This window comes from Syngnathus acus, chromosome 8, assembly GCF_901709675.1.
Source record: "Syngnathus acus chromosome 8, fSynAcu1.2, whole genome shotgun sequence".
Taxonomy (NCBI): Eukaryota; Metazoa; Chordata; class Actinopteri; order Syngnathiformes; family Syngnathidae; genus Syngnathus; species Syngnathus acus.
In genome coordinates, this window is record NC_051093.1 from 3,214,994 (window position 1) to 3,240,517 (window position 25,524).

Here is a 25,524-nt window from a genome sequence, read left to right on the forward strand (position 1 = left end):
TGGTCAAATCTTGCCTAAGCTAGCAAAACTAGTGCATTACTAGCCAGTTTGTCTCTGGTGACATTTGGAGAGCGTTTGTCAGGTTTTCAGTCAAAGGGTGACTTCCAGTTGGAAAGCTCCTTTTAATCCACAAACAAGTTTGACATCACAAAGTTTACAAAACATCAACGAGGAAAGGTGGTCGGACTCAATAGCTTAGCCTAGCATTAGCTACCAGAGCCCGGAGAATTAAGTTTTATAAAACCAACAATACATATACTCAACGATAGACACTTAATGTCGGAGCTGTCCGTCAACATGGTGTCACGACCTTTTTAACAACGATTTAATGCAACACACATTTGCTCTAATTACTTCAGGTGCTACAATACTGACGATACAAATTTTCAACATTGGCATATCCAAATCTACACCAAAGCAAATGTGATTTAAAAAAAAAAAAAAAGTATAAAAATCAAGACACATTTCAGCACTGAGCAGGCTCCTCGTGGTCCACCATGTTGGTGATCGCCGCTGACTCGACAGTTCAGCTTGGCGTCTTAGTCCACGACGGTCCAGGTTCGCCAGCGTTTGGGTTTGGTTCTGCTTGTGGCCAAGACGGCGTCCTGGCACGCGTGCCGCTCCTCCGCCGGCAGGATCCGACCCCGGTGCTGCGCCGCTGCTCGCCATGTGCGACTGCGCACAAAGAAGCCGCACTGTGGACAGTGACGAAGTCAGCAAAAAGACAAGAAAGGGAACAGGAAGTTGATAGGAAGCAAGTAAGAGGGAATGAGCTCTCTTGAAAAACAAAAGAGTGAGGTTACCTTCCACAGCAGCATGCAGATAAGCGCTAGCAGGCCCAGTCCAACCAGGATGGATGCCAGAATCATCCACAGGGGGGCGCCACTGCCCATCTGTCTCTCCAGGTCAGGGTAAGCGTAGACCTCCATCTGCAAACAACGACAGTGCTGCATCAATGTTGTTGTTGGCTGCAATCAACAGCGATAGCACGCTCTTGTAGCACCTGTGCACCGGGGGGCTCCATGTTGATGACCCCCAGCCTGAGAGTGGCCTTTCCCCGGATCAGCACGGCCCTGGCGTCCATGTAGTGCTAACACACAAATGCACAGAGGAGTAGCTTCAAGCGCTCCACTCGGGAGTGCTATGAAAACCATTTGAGCTTTTCATTCATATCTTTATCATTTCCTTCTTTTGAATACAAGAGAGGGAATTTTATATCGTGGAGATAGAGTGACTGATTGCTGCAGAAGAACCTCCAACATGGTGGCCTTCCACAGGCGTGCTCGCAGCGTCACGCTGGCGCTCTTCTTCACGTGCGACAATTGACATGAAAATTGCACGCACTTGGCACCGCCGTTCACGCAGTCCTAGACTCAAAAAAATAGAAACGCAGATAGTCACTAGAGTCGGTGTGCTTTGTTGCACCTTGACTTAGGAGTTTACGATGGCTTCAAGTGGATCAGTGAGTTCCAACTCATAAGGTCTCATAAGTGGGGTACTCGTAAGTCAAGGTAGCGCTCTGGCAAATTTTGTGCTGGGTGGGGACGGGAGCTCCCCCTGCTGGAGATCCTACCAGGATATAAGATTTGTTGCTGCGAGGTGGGCCGCGTAACGCTCCCTCGTCATTCCTTGCTTCCTTTTCCTGGTCTGGATTCCACCTTGCCCACCTCTCCAGTTCCTCTCTGGAAAGCTGCAACACAACACGTGTTTAACAGGTTGACATTTTTAGACAAGTGGTGGTGGCTCCTGGAACATATTGGAGGGAAATATTTTCGCTTAACTTGTCCTTTAAAACTCCAATGTTTTCCCCTCCCTTTTTGAGTTGAGGCGTCGCCATGGTTACCGACCTTGAGGCGGAGCGGGTTGATAACGTCGCCAGAGGGAACGCATCGCGACTCGGCGCTTCCGTTCAGCGTGATCTCAGTCAGGTAGAGCAGCCGCTTCCCGTTGGACAGCTCACTCGGCCAATCGAACGCCAGCTCCAGGTTGCCCCGGCGACCTGGTGGCCAACCGCCCACATGCACCTGCCGGATGGAAGTGCTGCTCACACCACGGAACCTCAAGTCAACATTGACTTGGGTTCCAAGCCCCTCACTAGCTACCATAGCATATACTGTTGCGAGACGGCCATTTTGTAGCATTTTTGGAGGATATAAAAAAGCATTTTCAGTGAATATTTTAGGGACTGTTGAGGTCCACTATATCCAAATCTCTATTTCAATTGTTGGGAATGAGTGAAGGATTAGGAACCGAGCCGAGGACTAGCCTGGAAGGTGAAGAGAAGCAGAGGACCCACGTCCTGCGTGGTCTTCATGGCAGACTCGCCCAACACGTGACCGCTGAAGGGGGTGGGGCCTGGCTGATGGGTCCTGTCAAAGCAGGAAGAGGGTGAAGCTGAGATGGGGTCCCAGAGTTTCCCCTTAGTGCAGTACTCACAACATGAGGGAAATGTCCACCGAGAAGTTGACCATCAAGGAGACCCAAACTGGAGTCAAGTCCGTCTGCTCGCTGAGTCTGAACACAAAAGTTAAGGCCGGCCTATTCAAATTTCAGGGTCCAAAGAGACCTTTTCAAGGACCAACTTTAACCGCAATTAAATCGACCAACTTGTTACAAGTGAGTGAGTGTGCATCCTACGTGGACATCTGCAGCAGCAGCTCCACATCCCGAGTATCCCAACTGATCTCTGACGGCTCCAAAATGATCCACACTTCGACCTGGAAGGCAGCCAAGCTTCAGCTCCGTCATATAAATAATGTGCATCAAAGGATGAGGGAGAACAAAAATCAAGCCGCAAAGATTAAGGACAAAGAACAAGGAAAGGAAAACAAAAAACATGAATGACAAAATGAACAAAGAATCAATCGAGGAACAAAAAACCGAACAAGTGTCTGAAAGGTTCCATACCGTTTGGTTGCTTTTGAATGGGTTCCCAATCTCGCAGAGAACCACAGAACCTTCCACGGAACATTGGACTTCCTGGACGCCACCCTGAAAGAGGCACAGACACTACAAGTTCATACCAGGTCCAAGTCTCGTTCCAGACAAGTCCGGGTTATGTTCAAGTCAGGTCTATGTCAGTGCCAGGTCAGGTCCAAGGGGCATTCCAGAGCTGTCTTGAAGACACGTTCAGTCTCGTGTTTGGACTAGGACTTCCTGGTTGAGTTCAAGGCACCTTTGTTCGGACTCCGGAGTAGACCAGCGCAGGCGGGACGCTAACGTTAAGAACGGCCAAGTGAGCGTCCTCCTCTGTGTTGCTGATGTTGACCGCCAACAGAAGACGGTCTACACCACCCTCGTAGAACCACACCTGACGGCCAGAGCACCTGAAACAACCACAGTTTTCAGTGGAGGTCCACTCAGAACCACAAAGCTGTGAACTGTGGTCCGCTGTGAACCGAGCTCTCCAGACTTACGTGCTCAGTGGCTGCTGCCTGAAGTCTGTGAAATGGGCTGTCATCTGCAGGTTGCTGTGGCAAAGGTTATCAGAACCACACGACTTCTGGATGTGAACCTGCAGAACAATTTCAAAAGGTTTCTCCTACTGCTTCACTTGTTCCCAGATTATATTGGGAAGGAACTTCATACAAACTAATTGTTACCTAATGAAACTTCAATATGGACACAAATACGACTTAATACTGACCCATAAAAGATTCTGACCTGGGTTCGGACGGGTTGGTGTCTGCGGCTAAGCACGGGAAAAGATGCCAGGTCCTGGAGGGGGTCTTTGTTCTTGGGCATCTTCTGGTGTAGAGACACATTGAGCGAGAACACCAACGCTTCCACTTGGTCTCGGACCGGAGTCTGACGCAAAGTCACAATCAGTCAACGCGTTCCGTAGGTCACGTTTACTTCTCATCGGGGTCTCACCAGCAATCCGACACTCAGAGTTTTGCAGCGACGCCCAGGAACTAGCAACAAGCCGGAGTACACGCTCTGACCATTGCCACGGAAACGCAGGCGGGGCTTCAGGCTGCTGACGTCGGCGGCCACGGAGAAATGGACGGCTAGTGGACGTGCAGATAGGGACGAGATGTCATCAGCATCACAGTCACATTTTTTTCTGTGTCTGTATGACTGCAATAATGTGACCTTGATAAATGGTCTAATTTGCAAAACAAGGTCACAGAGGCTCTTTGTGTGTTTGTGAGATTTACTACACACACACACGAGACAAACAAGAGGACACTGAAGGACACTTTGATGTCATCGATGTGTTTGTGTGTCCCAGTTAAATACTGCTATCGGCAGTTGACTTGAATTCAGCCGAGTCATTGATACGAATTGTGTGTGTGTTTGTATGGGGGGGGGGGGGGGTGAAGGTCTACTCACTGATGTTGTCTCGCTGGTGCATCTTGCCAGTACTCCGCGTGTACGAGAAACAAAGCTCCACCTCAACACTGACACACACGCATACAGAATTAGAATGTTGTTAGTATGTTAGCGGGCGTTTACAGCTCTCACCAAAAGTCACAAGTGTTGGGGTCCACTATGTTTGGGGACACTCTTATGGTTTGGTTGAGGTGAATCACTGGACGGGTTCTGCAAGTCATCAACGTAAATGTATGTTCAAATGCTGATGCTGAGCCACAACGTTCTCCTGGTGGCTCTAAGAACATGTTACAACACTGCTTGGGCAACATGACCCAAGCACTAAAGAATCAGTCGGGTTCTACAAAGCGTCCTATGGCGAGACAGTAACAGTGAGCCCGTACCTGAGAAGGACGGCGATGTCATCCAGAGAGCCAACCAGAAGGTCTGGATGTTTGTTGCCATCCACGTCCAGTCCGGCGGACAACGAGAACCCGAAAGTGGAGAAACGAGTCGACAAACTGCTGCCGGTGATAACCTGCGGAGGGCGCCAAATCGCAGTCAGACATGCGTGCGTTTGTGGCGGTGTCCACGTGTGAGGCACCTGGCTGGGTTGCGTGGAGAGGCCAGTGCTGCTCCCGCGCCAGATCAGAACGCTTCCTGTTCCTTGGAACGGAGCGCCCACCGCAATGTCTGCAACGCACACATGACTTCACTGTCACATGACACAACAAGATGACCGTTCCTCACCCTGAAAGCCGTCTCGGTCGAGATCCCCGGCGTGGGCGACAGCCATCCCGAACGCCGAAGCGGGCGGCCCCTTCAGCACTAAAGTGGGCATTGAGTGAAAGCGCCCCCCTGCGTTCATATACACGTAAACCGCCCCGCCCACTTCCTGCTGCCGCCGGAAGTAGAAAGGCGCGCCCACCAGCAGGTCGCACCACCTAAGGATCACAGTTGGTCAGACATCGCAACCATTGAGGGAAGAGCCTCGCTTACCCGTCGTTGTCCAAGTCTGCGGCAGCCACGGCGTTCCCGAAGTACGAGCCCGTCTGTTCTCCTCGCAGCGTCTGCCGGATGGCTAGCGCACTGCCGGTGCCATTTTTGACTGCCAGCAGCACAGAACCGCGAGCGTCCTCTTTAGTGTCTTTTGGAGCACCTGCTTCGAGGAAACACAACTTAGTATATGACATGTCTTTCATATCCAACTTTAGCTCTATGCACTAGTGCACGCTTTGCTCCTCGGCAAATCAATTAATGTGTCAATGCAGCCATCACCTGATTGGACAGACACAAAGAATGTCATCACCTGTTACTATGGTGACATCATCCTGTGAGAGAAGACTCGCTGCCTGAGTGACTGAATAGCCTACACACACAAACACACACGCACACACACACACACACATTAATTTCATGATGTAGCCCACCTGTTAGCGTATAACCCTTTGTTACCTTGCTGGTAACAAATAGCTTAGCGATTATCACACAAACACTGTTAGCATTTAGCCTTGAAGTTGAAATGAAGCCTTTGCATCATTGTTAATACCTAGCCTCGCTAATTCCTTGTAGCCTGACTTTTAGCATACACCCTGGCTGTCAGCTCGCCTCTAATGCTATTAGCATTTAGGAGAAGAGAAACTGACCTAAGTAGATGTTCCTTCGCTGCAGGTTTGGGAAAGCGCTCCTCCTGGTGTCAAAGGCAACATCAGGATTGTTCCAGCTCACATGGACGTTTCCTGCAGGACGAGAAGGAGGACAAGTCAAAGGAAGCAAAAAAATCAGGAAACAGAGAAGAAGAACAAGGAGTCAGACCTTGCCATTGGTAACTTCCAGGCGATCCGATGATGATGTCATGGCGAAAGATGGCGGCAGACATTCCCGAGTTACACATGACCTCCCCGCTCACGTCGCCCAGGTGACTGCACACTCGCGCGCACACACCCACACACACACGCACACACACACGCACACACACACTGCAGTGAGTGGGCGGGGCCTGCTGACAGTAAACCCCCCCCCCATCCCTATCCTGTACCTGCACACCTGCTCAGTTGTCCGCCATTGGTCGTCAGCATCTGCATGGCGAAGGTCGTTGCCACGGAGATAACAGCGACCGATCATGTGCCGGAGTTTGGACGCGCCGTAAATTTTCACAAATCGATGGCCGCATGCCTACGGAGGCCACCGTTAGCACGTTAGCACCAGAACTTTGTCTGCAAGGTTCTTGGTGATTTGTATTTGCTGTCAAGTTGTCAGTCAGGCTTGGACTCACCAGGACCCGCCCCCCGGGTGGTCCTTGACTGGCAAGTGACACGCCCAGCCACATGTCTTCAACCACGTCCTCGGACGGCTCCAAGTCTGAAAAGAAGCAAGGACATGGGTGGGGAAGGGGCGGGGCCTCTGCTACTATCGCCACAGTCCCGCCAAACAGGAAGTAGTGTTGAGCGAAAGAAAGTTTGCCTCACTTGTCTTGATGAGCGATAGCCTCTTGCAATCCGATTGGTTACCAGTGAGCGGGCAGAAGTACACGCCCCCTGTTCGATTGGCCGGCACTTCCGCCTCCGCCATCTCTCTGGGAGCGCCGACCAATAGACTTTGATGAGTGGAGATGATGCAAGACACATGTCAGTGCTTTTTGGTGTTAGTGTTTAGGGGGGGAGGTGTGTTCAAAGAAAAGGTCAGAGGTTACTCACAGGTGCGTGCGTGACTTGAGGTCAAGATGCAGAGCGACTGAAAGTCCAAAAAAAGTTCCGTCCGCCCCTGTCTTGAGTAGCGGGAAGCGCGTGTCCACGTTGGACCCCGCACATGCCAACACATACACGCTCACCACCAGGCACATGCATGTCGCCATAGAGACACTCACATGCACACGCCTTGAAAAAACACATACACACACGCGTTACATCAATAAAACAAAAAAATTAACATGTTGGCCTTAACATGTAACAAGAAAGTGCTAAAGGAATATGACGGTGACAAAATATATAAAAAACAATTAAATGTCGTGACCATATGAATTAAATCATATAAATAACATCACTTCAACATGTACGTAATGACGCATGTAACTTGAATTAGATTAAATATAACGTGAAGATGTGACATGCAATGTGATTAAGTTACACATGTAATCGAAAAAGCTACGTACGAGACAAAACATGTTAAGTAAATGTCATCTAAACATGTATGTGAACAAACATGTAACAAAGACGTAATAAAACATGGCAGACGCAATACTGCAAAATACAAATTGAACATGTCAATGTCAACATGTAACATACGAATGAAATTTAATGCAAACGTGTAAGAAGTGAAAACATAATAAAACGGAACGCAAACGCGCATTTTTTGCAGAAACTCCATTTGAACGAAGAAGAAATCAGCATTTACGTCATCTCAAGTAAAATTAACGTTTCACTCCTCAAGGTCAAAAAAGCTTTTCAGGAATGAAGGAAAACAACAACCTGTTGAGATCAAGTCGCGACACAATCACCTTCTTGAGTGCGCTTGGCGTCCTCCGCTCGCCGTCGTCCGCTCCGCCGCTGACCGGCTGCCCTCTTCCTCTTTCTCCTCCTCCTCCTCCTCCTCGTCCTGGTCCCCCTCATTCTCATTCTCCAGCCACTCGCAAATGAAATCATGTCTGCACGCCCGCCCACGCACAGTCACAAATGGATTCGTGCGAGGGCACCTTCATTGTGGTATTTTATGAGGCCCGTGCGCGCGCGTGCCCGCGGGTATCCGTGTATGTCTGCGTACTCACGCGCACTCCGTGGGCTGTTCTCTGCTTCCTGTCTTTGTGATTGGGACTTCCCTTTCACTTGTTTTTTCGTTTTCATCATCAAGATCAAATCATGACTCCGCAACAAACAAACCAAAAGGCCTTCGGCATCGTGAGCGCGCACATTATTTCATTACAGGCATAGCTTGAATCCGCCACAAAACACAAGGTCGCAGCTGAGGCCAACAGCACCTGTGTAACATGTCAAATGTAAAAAAAAAAACGACGTCAGCCTTTTCATAATTTTTTTTAATAATATACCAAATTCTCCAAAATTGTTTAGCTCTTTCCTTCCTTTCCACTACCTTCTGTCCTTCCTTCCTATTTAAGTGCCTGCTTTTGTCTCAGCCTCTATGTACTACCCGTGTATCAAATATGCAGGGAACATATGACGAGTGTGTAAACATAATGACTTCTTGTCCACATGATGAGAAAAAGAAGGCGGGGTCTTTGGGTGGGTCATCCGGAGGTCATTTTAATGTTGGAACATTGTATCATTTTGTACCAGTTCTTGCAGACTATCATGTTTTTTTTTTTTGTTTTTTTTTTACTAATGTTCTTGCTCATCTTCCATGCCCAAGTTCACTTTCTCATATTCTACACAAACTTATTTATTTCTCTCTCCAACTTCCAAAATGCCGTACATCATTCATTCTTAATCGTACAAAAACCTTCGGCAGTACAAACAAACATGAAGCAGTTCAAGAAAACATCAGGCGGTAGTTACAATTATAAAACATCATTTAAAGCCATTGAGCCATATGTATCGCCTACGAATGTTATTCAAACACATTCCCCAAAAATTTCCAATAAGAGACGTTGTACAAGTAAAGTGACTTCTAAATTAGAATATATATACTTGTGCATTTTAATCAATGATTGGGTGTATGTAAATGTATGCTCGTGCACTTTAATTAATGAAATATGAGCATATTGATTTTCTAGCTAACACCAACCTATTTTCCACAGTAACCCTAAAAGCTAACAGCCCCCGCAGGCATGGAGGGGGCAGCTGTGACGTTATAACAATTGATTGTGTGCTAAAGCACGCACACGTGCTGTATTAGTTGATGGTGGTCTGACATCAGACAGGAAGTGGCTGAGATGGTAGATGGGCTGGACAGGAAGTGAAGTGCAGGTCAAAGCTTGGCCATCAGAACAGGAGAAGACTCCTCAGCCATTTAGCGCTAACAGCTAGCAGTCGTTGAAATGTCTAGATCATCTGTGCGTCCTTGCGAGTGTGCGCTGTTTCTTTTCCGTCTAAAGGTCGACTTCCTTTTGAGGTCTTCGCAGTAAACATGTCAAAAGGGAAAAGCGGTGCGTGTGAGCACATGTGCGTGGTGACATCAGGCGTCCGCTGGAAAGCACGCAAAGGCTTTTATCGAGTTTTTTAACGCTTTCTCGCATAGTCTAACTCAGCAAAGCAGCATCCCGTTTCCTTAGAAACTCATTTCACGTCCAGCGTCTTCTGTGACCACTACTCATCAAATCACATCACAACTTTTGTCATTGGTTTCATATGCAGTTTTCTCCCTTGATGATGATGATGATGATGATGCTGATAGTGGCTTGGGTGTTTCATGTGCTTCAGTGTTTCCTCAACAAGATGGAATTAGAAAATAGAAATGAAAATCAAGGTGGAAATTTCCCAATTTCTAAGAATTCAGAAGAGATGGAGGCCCGCAACAGCACCGTCCCCCTTAAAAGACGCATGTGCACCCACACTCTTGACACAACCGACAACTCCAGGACCTTTGAGACCTTCGAGATCTCCAGAACCCGCAAGACCACCGGTAAGTCGTTTGTCATGGGATGGTTGTGAAAGGACGACTGACTTGTATGCTAACCTTTGGGCGAGGAAGCTCGATTGATGTCCGGGGCGAATTTCATCCCCAAGATAAGTCACTTTGCGTTACATCGTTAAAAATTCTACCAAAGAATTTCAAAATAAGAGACATTTCAGGTTCAGAAAGGACAAAAAGAAGCTATGATCACACTAATAATAATAAAAGTACAAATAATAATAATAATTCACATAATTACAATTACAACAAATATTGTATAACTAATCAAGCCATAATCAGAATTATTATTTTTATCATTGTTGACACTGTATGCCAACATTCTGCTTAAACGTGTGCGTTATTAAAATATCATTTGACGAATCGAATCCATGTTTCCTTATGAGTGTGCGCGTTTTCGTAGTGAGTCGTGTTGCATTAATTGTGAAACTTTTAGCAGGCTTACCAAAGATGAAGACGGGGAGCGGCCGTGTGAGGAGAGCTAATATTTTCCGTTAAGAACCACAATTGTCGAAAAGCGTAATCGCTCGCGGGTTTTCCTCCCGAAATGCAGCGTCACTTCCGATGACGTCGAAGCGGAAAATTAGTGAGAGGAGGTTGCTGTGAAAGGACGATGTCGGGTGTTCCTCAGGGTTCACTGCCAGGTCCCCTCCCACATCGGTCGCTCTTACGGGCAAAGTGGAATGCGTCATCGTTCGTGCGGGCTAAAAGGAGTATTCGTTTTACTCGCGAGGAGAATTACGGAGAAGGCTCAGTTACAGTCTCCACTAATTCTCCTCTTTTTAATGTTTTGGTTGCCCTGGTTACAAAAGCGTTGCGACACTAAAAGCTAGCTGATTAGCTAACGAATGTTATGTGGTGCGAGGCCTTAGACCATTCGTGACTCCAGCAGTGCAGAGTCTGTCCTGTTACTCCTCAGCCAGTTGGCTGACTCGTCCTTGATTAGATATCTCGAAACGCGTTGAGTGCCATTTTCCTGTGGAACAATGCAACTAGACTTTTCACACAATACTAATATTGAATAAATATGGGATAACTTATATGCAACTACTTCAACAGATATGTCTTTTCTTTAACACTTAAAGACAAACAGTCTCGATCAACAACAATCCATAGATAAAAGTTACAGAGTTGATTAGAAGAGAAAGTTCCTTTGAACTAAACAGAGAACTTTTTCAAGAGCTCTGCTCATAGCTAGTGAGATAAGAAAGGAAGGGAGTTAAATGAATTCTTTTGAGCTCGATTCGTTGAAACAAGGGGCTCCAACTCGTAAATTATGAGGCCCTTGGTCAGGCCGACCATCCAACACTTAGTCACCTGGCGCAACGTACACATCTCGATCCTGGTCCTGACCCAGACCGTCTTGAGGTTTGGATCCGGACCAGGACGGACTGCTGTAACTGGTGACCCATGCGGATATGTGCTCAGTCTGCCGATTTCCACAGCGCACCTCCACCTGCCGGAACCATCTGAACCATCATGACTGTCTGGAGCACCAGGTCCATATGGACCTCGATTGTCGCTGTGGTGGTCCTGAGCCTACAGCTGTGCAGTGTCAACGTGATGACGGCGGCTGTGCCAGCTTGCAAAATCCCTGGACACGTAGTCATGGAAGCCCAGAACCTGCTCCGAGACCTGGTAGGTGCCCACCTTGCAACCTTGAGCGTCCTTTTGAGCTATTGGGACCAGCATGCTGTTTCTGTCCTATAGGGGGCGCTGTTTCCTGTCCACTGCCTGCCGTACAACATCAATGCCACCTTTCCTCGCGCTGCCATCGCCAACAGCACTCAGGTGAGCTCAAGCGCAAACCTACAACACATCCAAATGACCCAAAAGAAGTCGTGTTGTGATAAAGGTGCTGCTGTGCGATTTTGGGTTTGCAGTGTCACCAGGCGTTACGGGCACTTCACCACTCGCTGCAGGCGGCGGAGCAGGTTTTTGAGGACTATGACGTACCTCTCGGAGAAGGCGGACTGGCGTGGGACCACCGCAAACTGGACGACTTTCAGAACCTTCAAAACCGCCTACTGCATAAGGATGGCTGTGTGAGTAACTCCGCCCTGCCGTCACCTCACAGCCGCTGACTCCGCCTATTTATTAACGGGCTTCTTGTTGATTGCAGCTGCCCGCCACCGCCGCGACTCCTGACCTCGGCTTCACGGCCTACTTTGGCAACGTGAGCACTCTTCTTCAGCAGCAGGTAACTTTCGGAAGGGCCTAACTTTCATCCATGTTTCCATGGCCTTTTCTGAGCCAAGGCACCTAACCTCTCGCATGTTCAGTGGTGACTTGACATCCGAGATGAATTTGTTCTGTGGCTTGCTTTAATTGCAAAATCACAGCAGTGGGGGCGTGTCTCACTGGCTCTCTCTGCCCACCTAGGACAGCGCCACCTGTGGTTGGTCAATGCTGCGGCGGGACGTGCTCTGGGCCCTAAAGACTGCCCTGCGACGACACCACAGCTGCTTCAGCTGGTGACAGGCACCGCAATAGAATCACACCACCTATTTATATATTTATTTTATTCATCCATCCTGCACGTTTGCATTAAATCTTCTCTTGCTCAACTTTGTCTTTTGATTTGTTTCATAATTTGTGTTGTATCTCCACACGCACGCACCTATTGAATCGGCGTCTGATTAGACTTTCGGAACGCCAAAATAATTATGTGGATAAACAGTAGAGGGCGCCCCTTTACTAACCTGTTTGAAATGACGTCACTGCAACGCAATTGACAGCTTGACGAGATGGATCGCTCTAGGGGTACACTCGCCTGTCTTGTGTGCCGTCATCGTCAGTTCGAATCCCGCATTGACGGTGCGAAGGGGGGGGAAAAAAAAAAAAAAAAGAGAAAAAAAACAAGGTATTGAGGTCGCTCATGACACTCGCCTGTCTTGGGTCCAGGCACCATGAGTTCGATACCCGCGTGTGCGTGTGACAAAAAATACAAAAATATTAATGTGACGTAATTATCATGACCACTTGGTGAACTAGGCAAGCAAGAATTGGTCTCCCATTATAATCATGAACATTGTTTTTAAATATATCCGGTATCTAAAACTGGTGCAACGTGATGGAGAATGCTGTGAGTTATGATTTGGACCATTTTAAGCACTGGAAAGTTTTTTTCTTTCTTGACACGAAATAAGCGGCAACGTTTACGCTGAAGTGTCAATTTCCGATGTCAAAGTCCTGACCGGATGTGGTGTGTGACATCTCTACAGCTTGACGCCTGTCTCGAGTGGCGGCGGCGGTCGAGCGAGAGAGAGGGAAAGAGAGAACGCTCTGCCAACAAGAAGGAGAAACCGAACAAGTGGCGCAGAGGCGGAGGAAAAGTTCCCAAACAAGCTAGAATTCGTCGTGAGTTCGGTAGCGGAGTGAAAGGTGAACATTAAGCGGCGTTTGGCGCAAAAGGGACGGCGAACAATCGACACTTTGACGAGAATACCCGTCGGGAATGTCGTCTCGCTCGTGGGAGGCTTGAACCAACCCACGGCGGCGGAAAAGGTACGGACAACTTTTCCTTGCTCTCCCTTGAAAATAAGCGACGGTAACATTTCAAAACAATTGGGCCATCAGCTATCTCCGAAATGTTAACGTGCCCACCCTGACATGTCCGCTTCGGAAGACCCCCCCCCCCCCCTCATATCACTCCCTTTCCTCCGTCCATTCAAGTCTGCTTACGCTGCTTGGCGTCACGTCAAACATAAATGCAAGTGTTTGGGCCTGACAGAATCATTATGCAAATAAAACGATGTATATACATGTGTGTGTGTGTGTGTGTGTGTGTGTGTGTGAGAACGAGGAAAGCAAAAGTGCTTGGAGGGTGCCGAATTCCTCTTGGAAGCGTTGACACTGGTGAAGAATGCGCCTTGTGTCAAGCTTGTGAGATGGAGTTGTAGTGGAAGCAGCAGAAGCTTCAAGTGGAACATTTCTTGTAGGACTCGAGCGCCTTCTTGCAGCGCAAAGCACTTGATGTGTTTTGTTTGCTGACTGTCTGGAGGTTCCTGCGCTGGAAAGCGGGACAAAAACTGGGACAACGTTGACGTCTGCCAACGGGGACGACGGCCTGGCTTGCCTCGGCTCATCTCGGCGCTTACGTAACGCACGCATCTGGGAAACGCGGCGTCAAAGCTTCCCAAAACAAGCGTGTGTTGATACCAAAACTTTGTCGCCGCCGAAGGAAAGTTCATTATCGGCAACGAAGGCAGTTTTGGAAGCATCAGAACCAGGAGCACAGAGATGTCAGCTTATTGGCTGCCAGTGGGCGGAGTTTGAGTTTGACACCTGCCACAAGATTCGGAATTTGTGAAAACCTTGTCAACGACAAAACAACATGCGTCCTTGTGATCCGGCCAGTCAATGCATTGACTTCGTGCGTTCATGACATGACGTCATGGTCTCAAATGATGTCATCCGTTTTATCGATTAAGCATTTCCATTTCAGTGTTTGAATAGTTTCATTCAGGCTTTTTTATTTTTACAATTGTTATTATTCACTTATAGCGCTGAAGCTGTGGGGTCTTGTCGTGATGCGGCGCTGAGGCGGCGGCGCTGAGGCGGCGGCAGCGCTGTGACGTGAGCAGGATGGGGAAGGAGCAGGACCTCCTGCAGGCGGTGAAGAGCGGCGACCTGCCGTCCACGCACAAGCTTCTGGCCAAACTGAAGAGCAGCAGGAGCAGTAAGTTGAAACCTTCACCTCGTTAGCATGAAAGCGTGGAAGCATTTTGGGAGTACTCGGGAATACTTGAAGGATTCCAAAGTCAAAGTTTGTTGCCAGCGTGTGTTGTTGGAATCCCCCTCACAGCTCGCAGATGGTGCCTCGCCAGGATTAAGGAATTAGCGTCGGGAACGAGGTTGGGGGGTGCTGCGCTGACTTTATCAGACGCGCCTTCACCTGAACTTCACAATATTTGCACACGCTAAGCCAGGGCTGGGGAAACTTTTCATGCTTAATTTATTGCCTACCGTTTTCAGGAGATCTCGTCTATTCACTTATCTAAAGAGTCTCAAATGCTTGACAGGTCCGCAATTGACATAAATGGTGGGGTATGTGCCGATCAAGTTTTTATTGTCTCACAAAGTAAGCCCTCGAGCTAGAAAAAAGGAATTGCAAAACAAATATGCTGCAACACGCTGGCAAATGAGGTAATCAAATAACTCTGGCACCCAGTCTTCCAAGATGAGCCCAAAATGAACCAGTAGCCCAATTGTCCTCATTTGTTTTCATGTTGGGACCACTGGCGCGATAATGTCACTGTTTGGTTGTTTTGGCATCATCTGCCGTCCAATCGTTTCTCTGGATAACATGCCAGTCGACAAGTTCAAGCAGAGTGGTACGACATCTCGGAAGAGCGTTTCAATTTCATATCGCCAACGTCGTCATCGTCATGTGAGCGAGCTTCCAAACGGATCCACGCATGCTGGCCCACTAGTCGGACGTTTGGCCCCGCCTCCAAGTGTTTACTACGCTCAAGTCAACACGTTAGCTGGTTAGCTTGTGAGCCACGCTGAGGCGACATGTCGCCACTCGTTTCTCGCTGACATTCTTTCCTTCTTAGCTGAGAGAGCAAACAAAAGATCTGTCGCTGGCAGGTGGGACTTTGGGGGCTGGCCGGGTCCGCTCCCTACTGTTGACCGCTCCAGACGTGATTGGGGCCACTGTATGAGTGTAAAACCTGCACCCAAAACCAAAATGAACAAGATGATAGTCATTCCCGGTCTGTGTGGAGGGCAAATGAAGCGCACCTTCTGGCGAAACATTGAAGACGTCTCATGTTGCGCTTTCTAGCCAAGGTGCGCTCCATTTGCTCACCTGCACGTCCTCGTGTCAAAAGGCAATTGAGTTGGGGTTGGTGCTAGACTTGTTGAAGAAGCGTTGGGCTAATGATGACGTTGAGCGAATGTGAAGGAGTCGCTCGTCTCCTCCTCGCCTTGGGGCGCTCGCCCGTGACGTCGCCCTCCACCCTTCGCCCGCGCGCTTTGTCTTGTCCTGGGCTGCTTTCAAGGCTCTTCATGTACGCATCGCTGCTCGCACGACCTCGTCCATCTCAGCAAGTGTGTGTGTGTGTGTGTGTGCACGCCTGTGTGTGTTTGTTTGCATGTGTGCGAGTAGATGATGACGTCATGGTGCTGGTATGTGAGCGACACCTTTCATCGTCTGTGCGGGGTTTGGAATTTTGCTGTAGCGGGATAAGAGTTGGATGAGGAAAGATGACAACTTGACAGGAATTGGGACACGGCATGGAAGTCACATGCTCACGTGTGCGTGTGCGTGTGCGTGTGCGTGTGCGTGTGCGTGTGTGTGTGTGTGTGTGTGTGTGCGTGCGTGCGTGTGATCAAACATCAGCATGCAAGTGAGACATTCCACAAAACTGGCGTGTGTTTGCGAGCTTCCCGAGTGGCGTGGCGGGACGGCCCGAGTGGCGAGCGGTTCTCCTTCCTTCCCACAGGAGTCGTGTCTCCACACGACTGCTGTGGAACATCAGAAGAAAGGAAGGTTCTCCAAAGCAGGAAGCGCTCCATGATTGGCGACTTCCTGTCGGTGGGAACAATAGCGTTGGGGTGGCAAGTGTGAAGGTTGCGAGAGGCGGCGGCTGACACGCCGGCGGGGTCAGGAGCGGGACACGTCCAGTTGAAAGAAAAGTTTGTCATGAGAGGTCCAAAGCATGGACAGCGCTTTGCTTTGGCCACACGTCAGCCGTGTCCCGCTACTTGTTTTCCTATCTCCACAAGTCCAACACGCATGAGAGCGCCAAGGTGTCAAAGACTTGGATTGGAAGCGTTTTGCCAGCGTAGACGCGTAATGATAGCGTGATGGTCCAAGCGCGCCTCTAATTTTAGTCCTCCGCATTCTTGTGGCACAACTTTTTCTTGTGAGCAGCAGGAAGGAAGGAAGGAAGGAAGGAAGGAAGGCGGAGGAAGGAGCAAGTGACAAGCTGAAAGCTGCGACTACAGCTGCTCGCCTCCTGCCCCGTACACAAAATATTTCAAAATAAATTTTCAAGACTAACTTGGGTGTGTGATCAATGATTGCAAGCACACTTAGAGCGTTTTGACCAATCCGAGTTTTGCGAGGCTCTCGGTAGGGCAGAGCTTAGAGACTCAACCAAAAGATGGATGGGAGCGATTAGAAGAGGAGGGAAAAAAAAAAACATGGAGGCACACAAACCATCTTTGATCATCATGATGATGAGGAGGAAGAGTGTGCTGCTGTTTTTGGGGTTCATTAGGAAAAGCAGGTCATGGTTATCAAAGCTACACCAAGCGCATTACCGCAGGGAGCCCTGCACCATCTCTGCAATCGCAGTCGTGTGTGTGTCTGCATTCTGCCAGCAAGCTATATTTTTCCTTTTCTTATTTTTTTCCTATTGATCCACATTCCTCCTGACTGGTCGCCCCTGTGATCAGTTTGAGTTCCTGATGGTGTTTCTCTGCCTTTTGTTCTTGCAGAACTTTTAGGATCCACAAAGCGACTCAACATCAACTACCAAGATGCAGATGGGTAATCACAAACACACACACACGCACGCCCCCCCACACACACACACATGCTTGCACACTTGTCTGTCCATTTCTTCACTCAAGACCTGATTGAGCTTTCAAACCGGGTTTCGTCCACCTAGCAACAAGCAGTAGCTCGTGATTGGCGAGAAGTACGATTGGGATTTTCTAGCTGCAACAAAAAAGGCAACAAGTGTTCGCCAGCTGCTTGTGTCGCCATGTTGACCGAGACCCATTCCTCAAGGGTCTCCACGACAACAGATCAACACCTCCCCCCCACCTCAGGCAGTTTCCCCTTTCCCTTCCACTCTTCCATGCAAACAGATGACTTACACATGATGATTCACCTGGAAGGGGATGGGGGGGCTTTTCAAGAAAGTGTGTCAGGCATTGTTTGCTGGCAGGGATGAAGATCCCCCCCAATGATACGCAAAGAGGGATTTTCACAGATGATTGATTGTTTGTGTGGGCGCGCCTCCGTGTGTGTGTTTTCCCATTAGTGGCTCTTTCGCCAGTGGCCATCTTTGTTGTCGTGGCCGCTTGAATGGTGGTGTTACGCAACAGCGCCTTTGGTCATGTCAGGTCACATGTCCCTGCTTCCGCTGCATTCTTGCACACACAGACGCACACATTCTATAGGACTTATAAACTTATATAATTACCTCTATTCATTACAAACGCACCATGAATAAAATATTCTAACGTGTGTGTGCATGCATGACCATGACAATCACCTGGAATCTTGTCAAGGTGTGTCTGCTTCTGGGCTTGGATTTCACAATAGGAACAAAGGAGACATTTTTATTGTGTTTATCAACATCATATTTTGGGGATGGATTAATAATTCTCAATTCCATTAAATAAGGCAATTGGGGTCAGGTGTGGTGGCTGCTTTTGGTTTGAAAAACTCATATGCTGCTTGCTTTGTTTTTGGCGAGCAGCTTCTCGGCATTGCATCACGCCGCCCTGACGGGCAGCGGCGAGCTGCTGGCGGCGCTGCTGGAGGCCCAGGCCGTCGTCGATGTCAAGGACAGCAACGGTAGGACTGCACGGCTCTGCTTCATCATCAGTTCCGTTCTATGATTCCCACCCGTAACAACGTCGCTGCCATGTTTGCAGGAATGCGCCCGCTGCATTACGCGGCGTGGCAGGGCAAGTCGGAGTCGGTGCTGCTGCTGCTGCGTTCGGGAGCGTCCGTCAACGGCGTCTCGCTGGATGGCCACATCCCTCTGCACCTGGCCGCGCAGTACGGACATTACCACGTGGTGAGCCAGCCGGCGTCCCGCTACCGCCCGCCGCCTCCGCTAAGTGCCCCGAGTGAAAGAAAGCCGTCTTTTGCTTTCAGTCTGAGATGCTCCTGCAGCACCAGTCCAACCCGTGCCTGGTCAACAAGGCCAAGAAGACACCGCTCGACCTCGCCTGCGAGTTCGGCCGCGTCAAGGTCAGCGTGTGTGTACGGCCGCTCAATGAAGATTTTTAAGTTGTGGACCCGCATAGTTGTGCGATAATAAGTGCTGTGGGTGTGGGTGTCAGGTGGCCCAGCTGCTTTTGAGTAGCAATATGGTGGCGGCGCTTTTGGAGGGCGAACGCAAGGAGCCCAGCGACTCGGCCTTCACCACGCCACTGCACCTCGCCGCTCGCAACGGCCACAAGGACGTCATTGGGTGAGCGTGCCACTCACCGCCGGGTCCATCTTGAGCAACATGACAGTGACTGGCGAGCTGCCCGGGGTGTATCCTGCCTCACGCCCGATCAGCTAGGAAATTAATTTATCCATTTGCCTTGCACATGCAGACTGTCTGAAGCCTACAAGCTTAGCGTGTACTCTGTGTGTATGTGTGTGTGTGTGTGTGTGTGTGTGTGTGTGTGTGCGTGTGCGTACGTGCATGCATAGGCTGCTGCTGAAGGCGGGCATCGACATCAACGCCACCACCAAGTCAGGCACCGCCCTGCACGAGGCCGCCCTCTACGGCAAGACCGAGGTGGTGCGGCTGCTGCTAGATGTGAGTTCCCCGGCGTGCCTGCCTGCTGCCGCTGTGACGGCCGCTCGTGTCGCTCGTGCCGCTCATGCCGCTTCATCATTTTCAAGAGACGTTGTCGGGCTGCAGGCGGCCTGACCCACTTTGCTGATGCTTCAAACGCTCCTCACAACTCTTTGTGCATGTGTGAGTTTGTGACGCCTATGTATGCACGCCTGTGTGTGCGTGCGCTTCTAGGCCGGCGTCGACGTGAACATCAGAAACACATACAACCAGACAGCACTCGACATCGTCAACCAGTTCACAACCTCACACGCCAGTCGAGACATCAAGCAACTGCTCAGAGGTGTGTTTAGTTGTGTGTGTAGTTCTTGCATGTCATGACAAGTGCGTCGTGTAAGCCTTGTTTGAATGTTAATTGACTTGGCGAGCACTGGGGGTCAAAGTGAGGGCACCCTGAGGTCACTGTGAGGTCACTGTCTACCCGTTGGCCCCGCAGACGCGACGGGGGTCCTGCAGGTGCGGGCGCTGAAGGACTTGTGGAACCTTCACGATCCCACCGCCCTCAACGTCCGCGCCGGAGACGTGATCACGGTGAGATGACTGTTCCGCTCTTGCAGCCTTCAACAAGCTCAGCTCAGCCCAGTCCTCGGACTCGATATGTTGTCCGGCCAAGTCAATTTGACGCAAAGCGAAGTTCATCTAATTCAAACAATGACGCAAACTTGTAAGTGGAAGTAGAAGCTGGTGTGCTAAGCTAACACGGCACCGGCGGCAGGTTCTGGAGCAGCACGCCGACGGGCGATGGAAAGGTCACATCCACGACAACCAGCGGGGGACGGACCGCGTGGGCTTCTTCCCGCCCTCCATCGTCGAGGTCATCAGCCGGCGAGTCGGTGAGGCCCGATGCCAATCACGTGATTTAGCTTCAAACTAAGCACATCATTCCAGTCGTTCCGCGTGCTTCCTGCATGGGCTTCCCCTCACCTTTGACCTCTCACGCACTGTTAACCCAAAATACAACTGAGCCGAGGCACATATTTGACATGGGAAAAATCGCACAGCACACAGCCAAACAAAATGGATCAAAAAGTCAATATAGTCAACTCCACCACCAAGAAGTGAAAACATTGTTTCAAATGTTTTTCTCGTGTCAAAAATGTGCCTTGGCTGAGTTGCGGTTGTGAAGCACTGCTCTAACCGGCCGTTTGATTGGCCTCCCCCACCCTGTAGGGGGCACCCTCTCCCGACACGCCTCCCTACCCGTTCGTCGCCGGTCCAGAGCCGCCCTGGCCGCCGGCCTCAGCTCAACCCCTCACGTTGACGACTCCTACTCCTTGTGCATCCCCCCCGCCCCACCCGCAGGTACACAGACGTAACGTCTCACCACGCCGACTGACTTCACACGTGCGCGGCAAACAGCAACTCCCCGGCAAACACTTTGCCTGATGTTTGTCCGTATACGTGAGAAGCTTAACGACCGGAGTCTCGTGACGGTGCCCCCCTCCCACAGCGCACCGTCTTATGACGCGTTTTGAGGAACTGTGTTTGTCGTGCGCTCATCAGGAGACCGCAGCAGCGTGGGGAGCAGCGAGAGCGTGGGCAGCACACGCAGCGCTGGCAGCGGCCAGAGCACCGAAAGCAACAACAACAACACGCTCAACAATAACAACACGCTAAGCAACGCCCACAATGGGACCGCCGCCACCGCCGCTCACCATGACAAGGTACACCCCGCACGTCAACGTCACGGCGGGACAGTTTTCCGATTGCGCTTTGCCTTGGCAGGTGGCGTCGTCCGTTGCTGATTGTGGAGCCTCGCACTCGAGCAAGCAGCCTCAGCACCACGCAGGTTCCCCATCGTCATCCTCTTTCCCCTACGCTCTCTTCATCGTCTCTTCCTCTTTATTCTCTGCGTTCTTCTTATGCCCTCTTGTCAACTTTTGTTGTCTTCCACGCAGGTGCCGACACCCCCCGAAGGCCGACGGTGACGGTGCAGCAAGCGGCGGAGCAGACCTTCTTCACCCAGCAGCAGTTTTTTCGTCCTCAGCAGCTGCTGGACGGCAAGGTAAGGAATTGTACTCGATCGTGAATACGGCGATGAAGTTGATGATGACGTAAGCGCTGTGTGATGACTTTCTCGCGGTTGAGGACGCCGAGGCCATCTTCGAGTGGCTGAGCGACTTCCAGTTGGAGCAGTATGCGGGGAACTTCATTAGTGCCGGTTACGATGTCCCCACCATCAGCAGGATGACGCCTGAGGTGAAGAAACGCTTTCCTGTTGCATTGACTCCTTACAAACTAATTAACGACCGTCATCGATTGGCCTTCAGGATCTGACGGCCGTTGGCGTGACCAAACCGGGACACCGCAAGAAAATCTCCATGGAGATCAACAAGCTGAACATTCCCGAGTGGCTTCCAGAGTACATCCCGGTGAGCAGACACGGTGGCAAGGCCCCGAGAGCCTCCGAGCGTAGTGCCGAGCGTGACTCGAGTGCGCTTGCATTGCAGTCGGAGCTCAGCGAGTGGCTCGCTGCCATCGGCCTCCCGCAGTACCTGAAAAGACTCTCGGAAAACGGCTACGACAGCATCGGCATCGTCAAAGACCTGACGTGGGAAGACCTGCAAGAGATTGGCATCACAAAACTGGGTGAGACCACAAACCCCCTGCAATATGGGTGACAATCAATTTTCCTGTCTTGACTGCTTGCCTTTGGTCCACAGGCCACCAGAAGAAGTTGATGTTGGCAGTGAAGAAGCTGTGCGATATCCACCGAGCCATCGTTCAGGCCGAATCCGGCCAGGGAACGATGCGGCGCAAAGCTCCCGGAGCGCTGCACGTAGTGACCATCGAGCCGCCGGACGCCGGCGGGGAGTGCTCGTCCCCCCGCACCCCAAAGACCATGATGACCTTCCAGGACAGTGAGCTGAGTGCCGAGCTGCAGTCGGCCATGTCTGGCTACTACGCCGACTGCGAGGACGTCGGAAACGCGGTGGGCTCGTCCCAAGGCCGGGACGGCGTTGAGACCCGTTCCCGAGGCTCTGGACATTTCCAAGAACCCGCTTCCGTCACCGCCCACGGCCGGTCCCAGGAGAGCTTCGACGGCAGCCCCGCCAGAGACAGGAACGTCCCAGAGGGCCGGGACCAGAGACCCGTCCACAAGCTGGTTCCCCTGGGAACGGCCACCGTATTCAAGTACCCCGCCGTCCCCGCCAAACCCAAAGTGTCCCGCTCTCACGGCTCGTCCCCTCACGGCTCGCCGGCGTTGAAGGGCTTCAACTACCTGCACTCTCACCGCCCAGACGCGTCTGCCGGACCCCAGGAGCACAGCCGGACTCTGGCGCTTCCCAAGAAACGGACCCACAGTCTGAACCGCTACGCTCTATCGGACGGCGAACCTGACGAGGATGACGACGAGCTGGCGCCCCCCTCTGGAAACGTGCCTTCATACGCCACCCTAAGTCGCAAACACAGCCGCGCTCAGACGGCTCGGATGCCGTCCGGTCTGGAGAGGAGCACCAACGTAGGCCGCAGTCAGTCTTTTGCCGTGCGAGCGCGGAAAAAAGGACCCCCGCCGCCCCCTCCAAAGAGGCTGAGCTCAGTGAGCAGCACCACCAGCGGCGAGCTGAGCGACAGCAGCACCGCGTCAACGACGGTCGGCAGCGGCCTGGTGACCGACAGCAAAACCGTGTCAGTGGCCAGCGTTGTGAGCGATGGCGCCGTGTTGACATCATCGGGCGGCGTGGTGACTGACAGCCCAGGAAGCGTCAGGACCATAGCGGCCTCCCTGGAAGCAAGTGCAGAAACACAAAACCCTCCGGATCCCAAACGTGACCCCGATCCACAGGCATCGTCTGCCGACGAATCCAAAGAGACCCCAGGGGCGAGGAGGAGGGCGCAGAGCGCGCACGAGCCAGACAAGTCGGACACGGAGGAAGCTGACGTCAAGGGTTCGCGGTCACCTCACAACAGCTCCAGTGAGTGCATTCCCTTCGCCGAGGAGGGAAACCTGACCATCAAGCAGAGGCCCAAAGCCGGGGCCCCGGGACCCCCTCGGGCCGAGGCCGTGCTGGAGCCTCCCGACAAGGTCGTCGCTGCCAAGAGCCTCGAAGTCCCCGAGTTCAACCTGAAAGAATCGGACACGGTCAAGCGGCGACACAAACCCAAAGACAAAGACGAAGGATCCCCCTCCAAAGAGCGGCCCCAACCTGAGGCCGAGGCTGACGCCAAGGAGAGGAACCCGGAGGAAGTCTGTTTAAGGATGGACATGGGGACCCCTCTCAAACCTCTGTCGTCTCCCAAACCGCTTGTGGCCCCCAAGCCTGTACGGCACAGCCTGCTGGCAGCACAAGGTAACGTGATTGGTAGCACGCTTCCCAAATCACTCTGGCCGTTGATCCGTTCCACAAAGTATTTTTCACAGTTTTGTTCCTTGCTAACAACGTGTGGGTTTATTTCATCCTGCCGGAAATGGAAAATAACGTCACCCTTTTTGAATATTTGGTGGCGCAAACACAACAAGCTGATTTTTCACTTTTCTCTCTGGGACAGCTGGACTCGGGTCTCCGGCGGTAAGTGTAAGTGTGGTCCAAAGTCTGGCCTTCGGTGCCGCGTCACCTCCATGGTCTCCGTCCCGCGGGCCCCCCCCGGTGTCGGTGGCCCCTCTCTGCCCAGCCCCTTCCTCCCCAGCGGCCGCCAGAGTTCAGACTTCGGCAGGTCCGGCCGTGACCGAGGTGGCCCAGCAGCGACTGGATGAGACCAGCACATCTCTTGCAGCGGCCCTCAAGGCCGTTGAGAGGAAGTTGATCCTGGACCGGGACCAGGGTGACGGGTACGTCTAGGAACTTTCACACTCCCGTCAACGCTGCAAGCCAGCCAATGTGTGTTTTGTTTAACCGTCTTTATTTACATGCGTGTCGGGTTTTGCTCCCAGCAGAGCCAACACGGTCAAGTCAGCAGGAAACATCCTGGACGACATCGGGAATATGTTTGACGACCTGGCCGACCAGCTGGACGCCATGTTGGACTGAAGGCGCCCGTCAAGAGAAAAAACGCCAGTGGCATGACCACAAACAGCAGCACTTAATCAACACGCTTATATTGTGAAGTGCTGACAGGAACTAGACAGCAACTCTTCATTCCGTACCTAAAGTGGGACCTCACTTCTAGGTCCAAATATGATAAAAATGAAAAGTATTTATTCGAGTAAAAGCCAGGACAGTTCGTAGGACACAAAACCTCAAAGCCGTCCGTCCATTTGGTCCCTTCCCGGTGGCAAAATGATGCAAGAGACTTGTCGACAAAAACACTGGAAGAAATGACAACAAACAGGGAAAGACTTCCTCCTCCCGTCCAGACATTTCAAACTTTTTCTTACTTCCGAAGGAAGCCGAGAAACGACGCAAACGGTTTGGTTAAGAATCGCAGCCATCGGATGTCGGCAAGCTTGCGTCTTTCCTCAGGCGTCGTCTTAACTCTTTCCTCGCCACCAGCGGTCCTATCGCATGCTCGTCCCCACTCGCTACGATGTCAATTAGCATGGCTAAGCCTGTTAGCTGGTCGTTAGCATGTTTGCGGGGTCACGTTGGTGTGGATGATGTCTTTTTACCCTCAACTAATGTTTCTTCTAAACATGCTTGTTGTTTGAGTCCTGTAGGGAAAGAGTTAAGATGCTGCCAGTTTTAAAAGGGAAGCACGTATGTAGATTTTATTGTCGTATTTAAGCTTTATTTCCTACAGAAATCTATTCAACCAAAGTCTGTACAGATTATTAACATGTTTCTAAAATGTCTTGATGTCTTTCTGCGCGCCACTTTTGATCAAAGTCAAAGTCTGCTTTATTGTCAATTTCTTCACATGCCAAGACACACAAAGAAATCGAAATTACGTTCCCACTATCCCAAGGTGACGAGACATAGTACACAATATACATACAAGTAAACAACACAAAAAAATAAAAACAAGAAGGCACAAACACTGAATAAGAGTGATGAATAAAATAATAAATAAACAAATAACATAATAAATAAGAGGAGCAAAAATGGAGCAAGTGTGCATACAGCATAGTCAGAATCACATAGCGCAAAAGTACAGGACGCTACGCAGAAGGGGGGAGAGAGTTCAGGATCCTAACAGCCTGGAG

The 25,524-nt window shown here is 50.8% G+C and overlaps 2 protein-coding genes across 6 annotated transcripts; one reads left to right on the forward strand and one right to left on the reverse strand.

Moving 5' to 3' along the window:
* Positions 1 to 102: 102 nt before the first annotated feature.
* LOC119125777 (integrin alpha-3-like) lies at positions 103 to 8,035 on the reverse strand. Of its 3 annotated transcripts, none has more exons than XM_037256613.1 (28): positions 7,811 to 8,035; positions 7,011 to 7,190; positions 6,783 to 6,910; positions 6,590 to 6,675; positions 6,353 to 6,489; positions 6,130 to 6,236; positions 5,961 to 6,053; positions 5,624 to 5,683; positions 5,314 to 5,473; positions 5,065 to 5,258; positions 4,919 to 5,007; positions 4,719 to 4,852; positions 4,468 to 4,545; positions 4,336 to 4,403; positions 3,874 to 4,010; positions 3,664 to 3,807; positions 3,417 to 3,514; positions 3,176 to 3,326; positions 2,908 to 2,991; positions 2,638 to 2,717; positions 2,437 to 2,514; positions 2,267 to 2,369; positions 1,848 to 2,024; positions 1,574 to 1,690; positions 1,254 to 1,367; positions 1,004 to 1,090; positions 804 to 929; positions 103 to 695 (listed from the first exon to the last, which is right to left on the reverse strand). In XM_037256613.1, the coding sequence occupies exons 2-28, from the start codon at positions 7,166 to 7,168 to the stop codon at positions 540 to 542; spliced, it is 3,144 nt and encodes a 1,047-aa protein (XP_037112508.1). In that variant the 5' UTR covers positions 7,169 to 7,190; positions 7,811 to 8,035; the 3' UTR covers positions 103 to 539. The 3 variants fall into 3 exon arrangements, with proteins under 3 accessions (XP_037112508.1, XP_037112507.1, XP_037112509.1); XM_037256612.1 differs by having other exon boundaries at positions 7,782 to 8,035; XM_037256614.1 differs by lacking the exons at positions 6,590 to 6,675; positions 6,783 to 6,910; positions 7,011 to 7,190; positions 7,811 to 8,035 and having other exon boundaries at positions 6,361 to 6,482.
* A 5,078-nt stretch (positions 8,036 to 13,113) lies between these two features.
* LOC119125704 (caskin-2-like) lies at positions 13,114 to 24,550 on the forward strand. 3 transcript variants are annotated; one of them, XM_037256483.1, is made up of 21 exons: positions 13,114 to 13,404; positions 14,404 to 14,578; positions 17,350 to 17,401; positions 18,342 to 18,439; positions 18,520 to 18,665; positions 18,746 to 18,841; positions 18,934 to 19,064; positions 19,295 to 19,403; positions 19,617 to 19,725; positions 19,879 to 19,973; positions 20,158 to 20,275; positions 20,613 to 20,744; positions 20,946 to 21,106; positions 21,168 to 21,231; positions 21,341 to 21,447; positions 21,531 to 21,641; positions 21,713 to 21,814; positions 21,893 to 22,031; positions 22,106 to 23,734; positions 23,934 to 24,213; positions 24,316 to 24,550. In XM_037256483.1, exons 2-21 carry the CDS (start codon positions 14,485 to 14,487, stop codon positions 24,410 to 24,412), a joined length of 3,870 nt encoding a protein of 1,289 aa, XP_037112378.1. In that variant the 5' UTR covers positions 13,114 to 13,404; positions 14,404 to 14,484; the 3' UTR covers positions 24,413 to 24,550. The 3 variants fall into 3 exon arrangements, with proteins under 3 accessions (XP_037112378.1, XP_037112379.1, XP_037112380.1); XM_037256484.1 differs by having other exon boundaries at positions 24,319 to 24,550; XM_037256485.1 differs by lacking the exon at positions 20,613 to 20,744.
* The last annotated feature ends 974 nt before the right edge of the window (positions 24,551 to 25,524 follow it).

What these genes read in the sequence shown, in the direction of transcription:
- LOC119125777 (XM_037256613.1), bottom strand. Translation starts at nt 7,168, where the DNA reads ATGGCGACATGCATGTGCCTGGTGGTGAGCGTGTATGTGTTGGCATGT. An exon ending in AGGCAGCAGCCACTGAGCAC is followed by an intron (nt 3,327 to 3,416) that starts GTAAGTCTGGAG and finishes TGGTTGTTTCAG; the next exon opens with GTGCTCTGGCCGTCAGGTGT. An exon ending in TCAACCCGCTCCGCCTCAAG is followed by an intron (nt 1,691 to 1,847) that starts GTCGGTAACCAT and finishes GTTGTGTTGCAG; the next exon opens with CTTTCCAGAGAGGAACTGGA.
- LOC119125704 (XM_037256483.1), top strand. Translation starts at nt 14,485, where the DNA reads ATGGGGAAGGAGCAGGACCTCCTGCAGGCGGTGAAGAGCGGCGACCTG. An exon ending in CCGCCGCTCACCATGACAAG is followed by an intron (nt 21,107 to 21,167) that starts GTACACCCCGCA and finishes TTGCCTTGGCAG; the next exon opens with GTGGCGTCGTCCGTTGCTGA. An exon ending in GATTGGCATCACAAAACTGG is followed by an intron (nt 22,032 to 22,105) that starts GTGAGACCACAA and finishes TTTGGTCCACAG; the next exon opens with GCCACCAGAAGAAGTTGATG.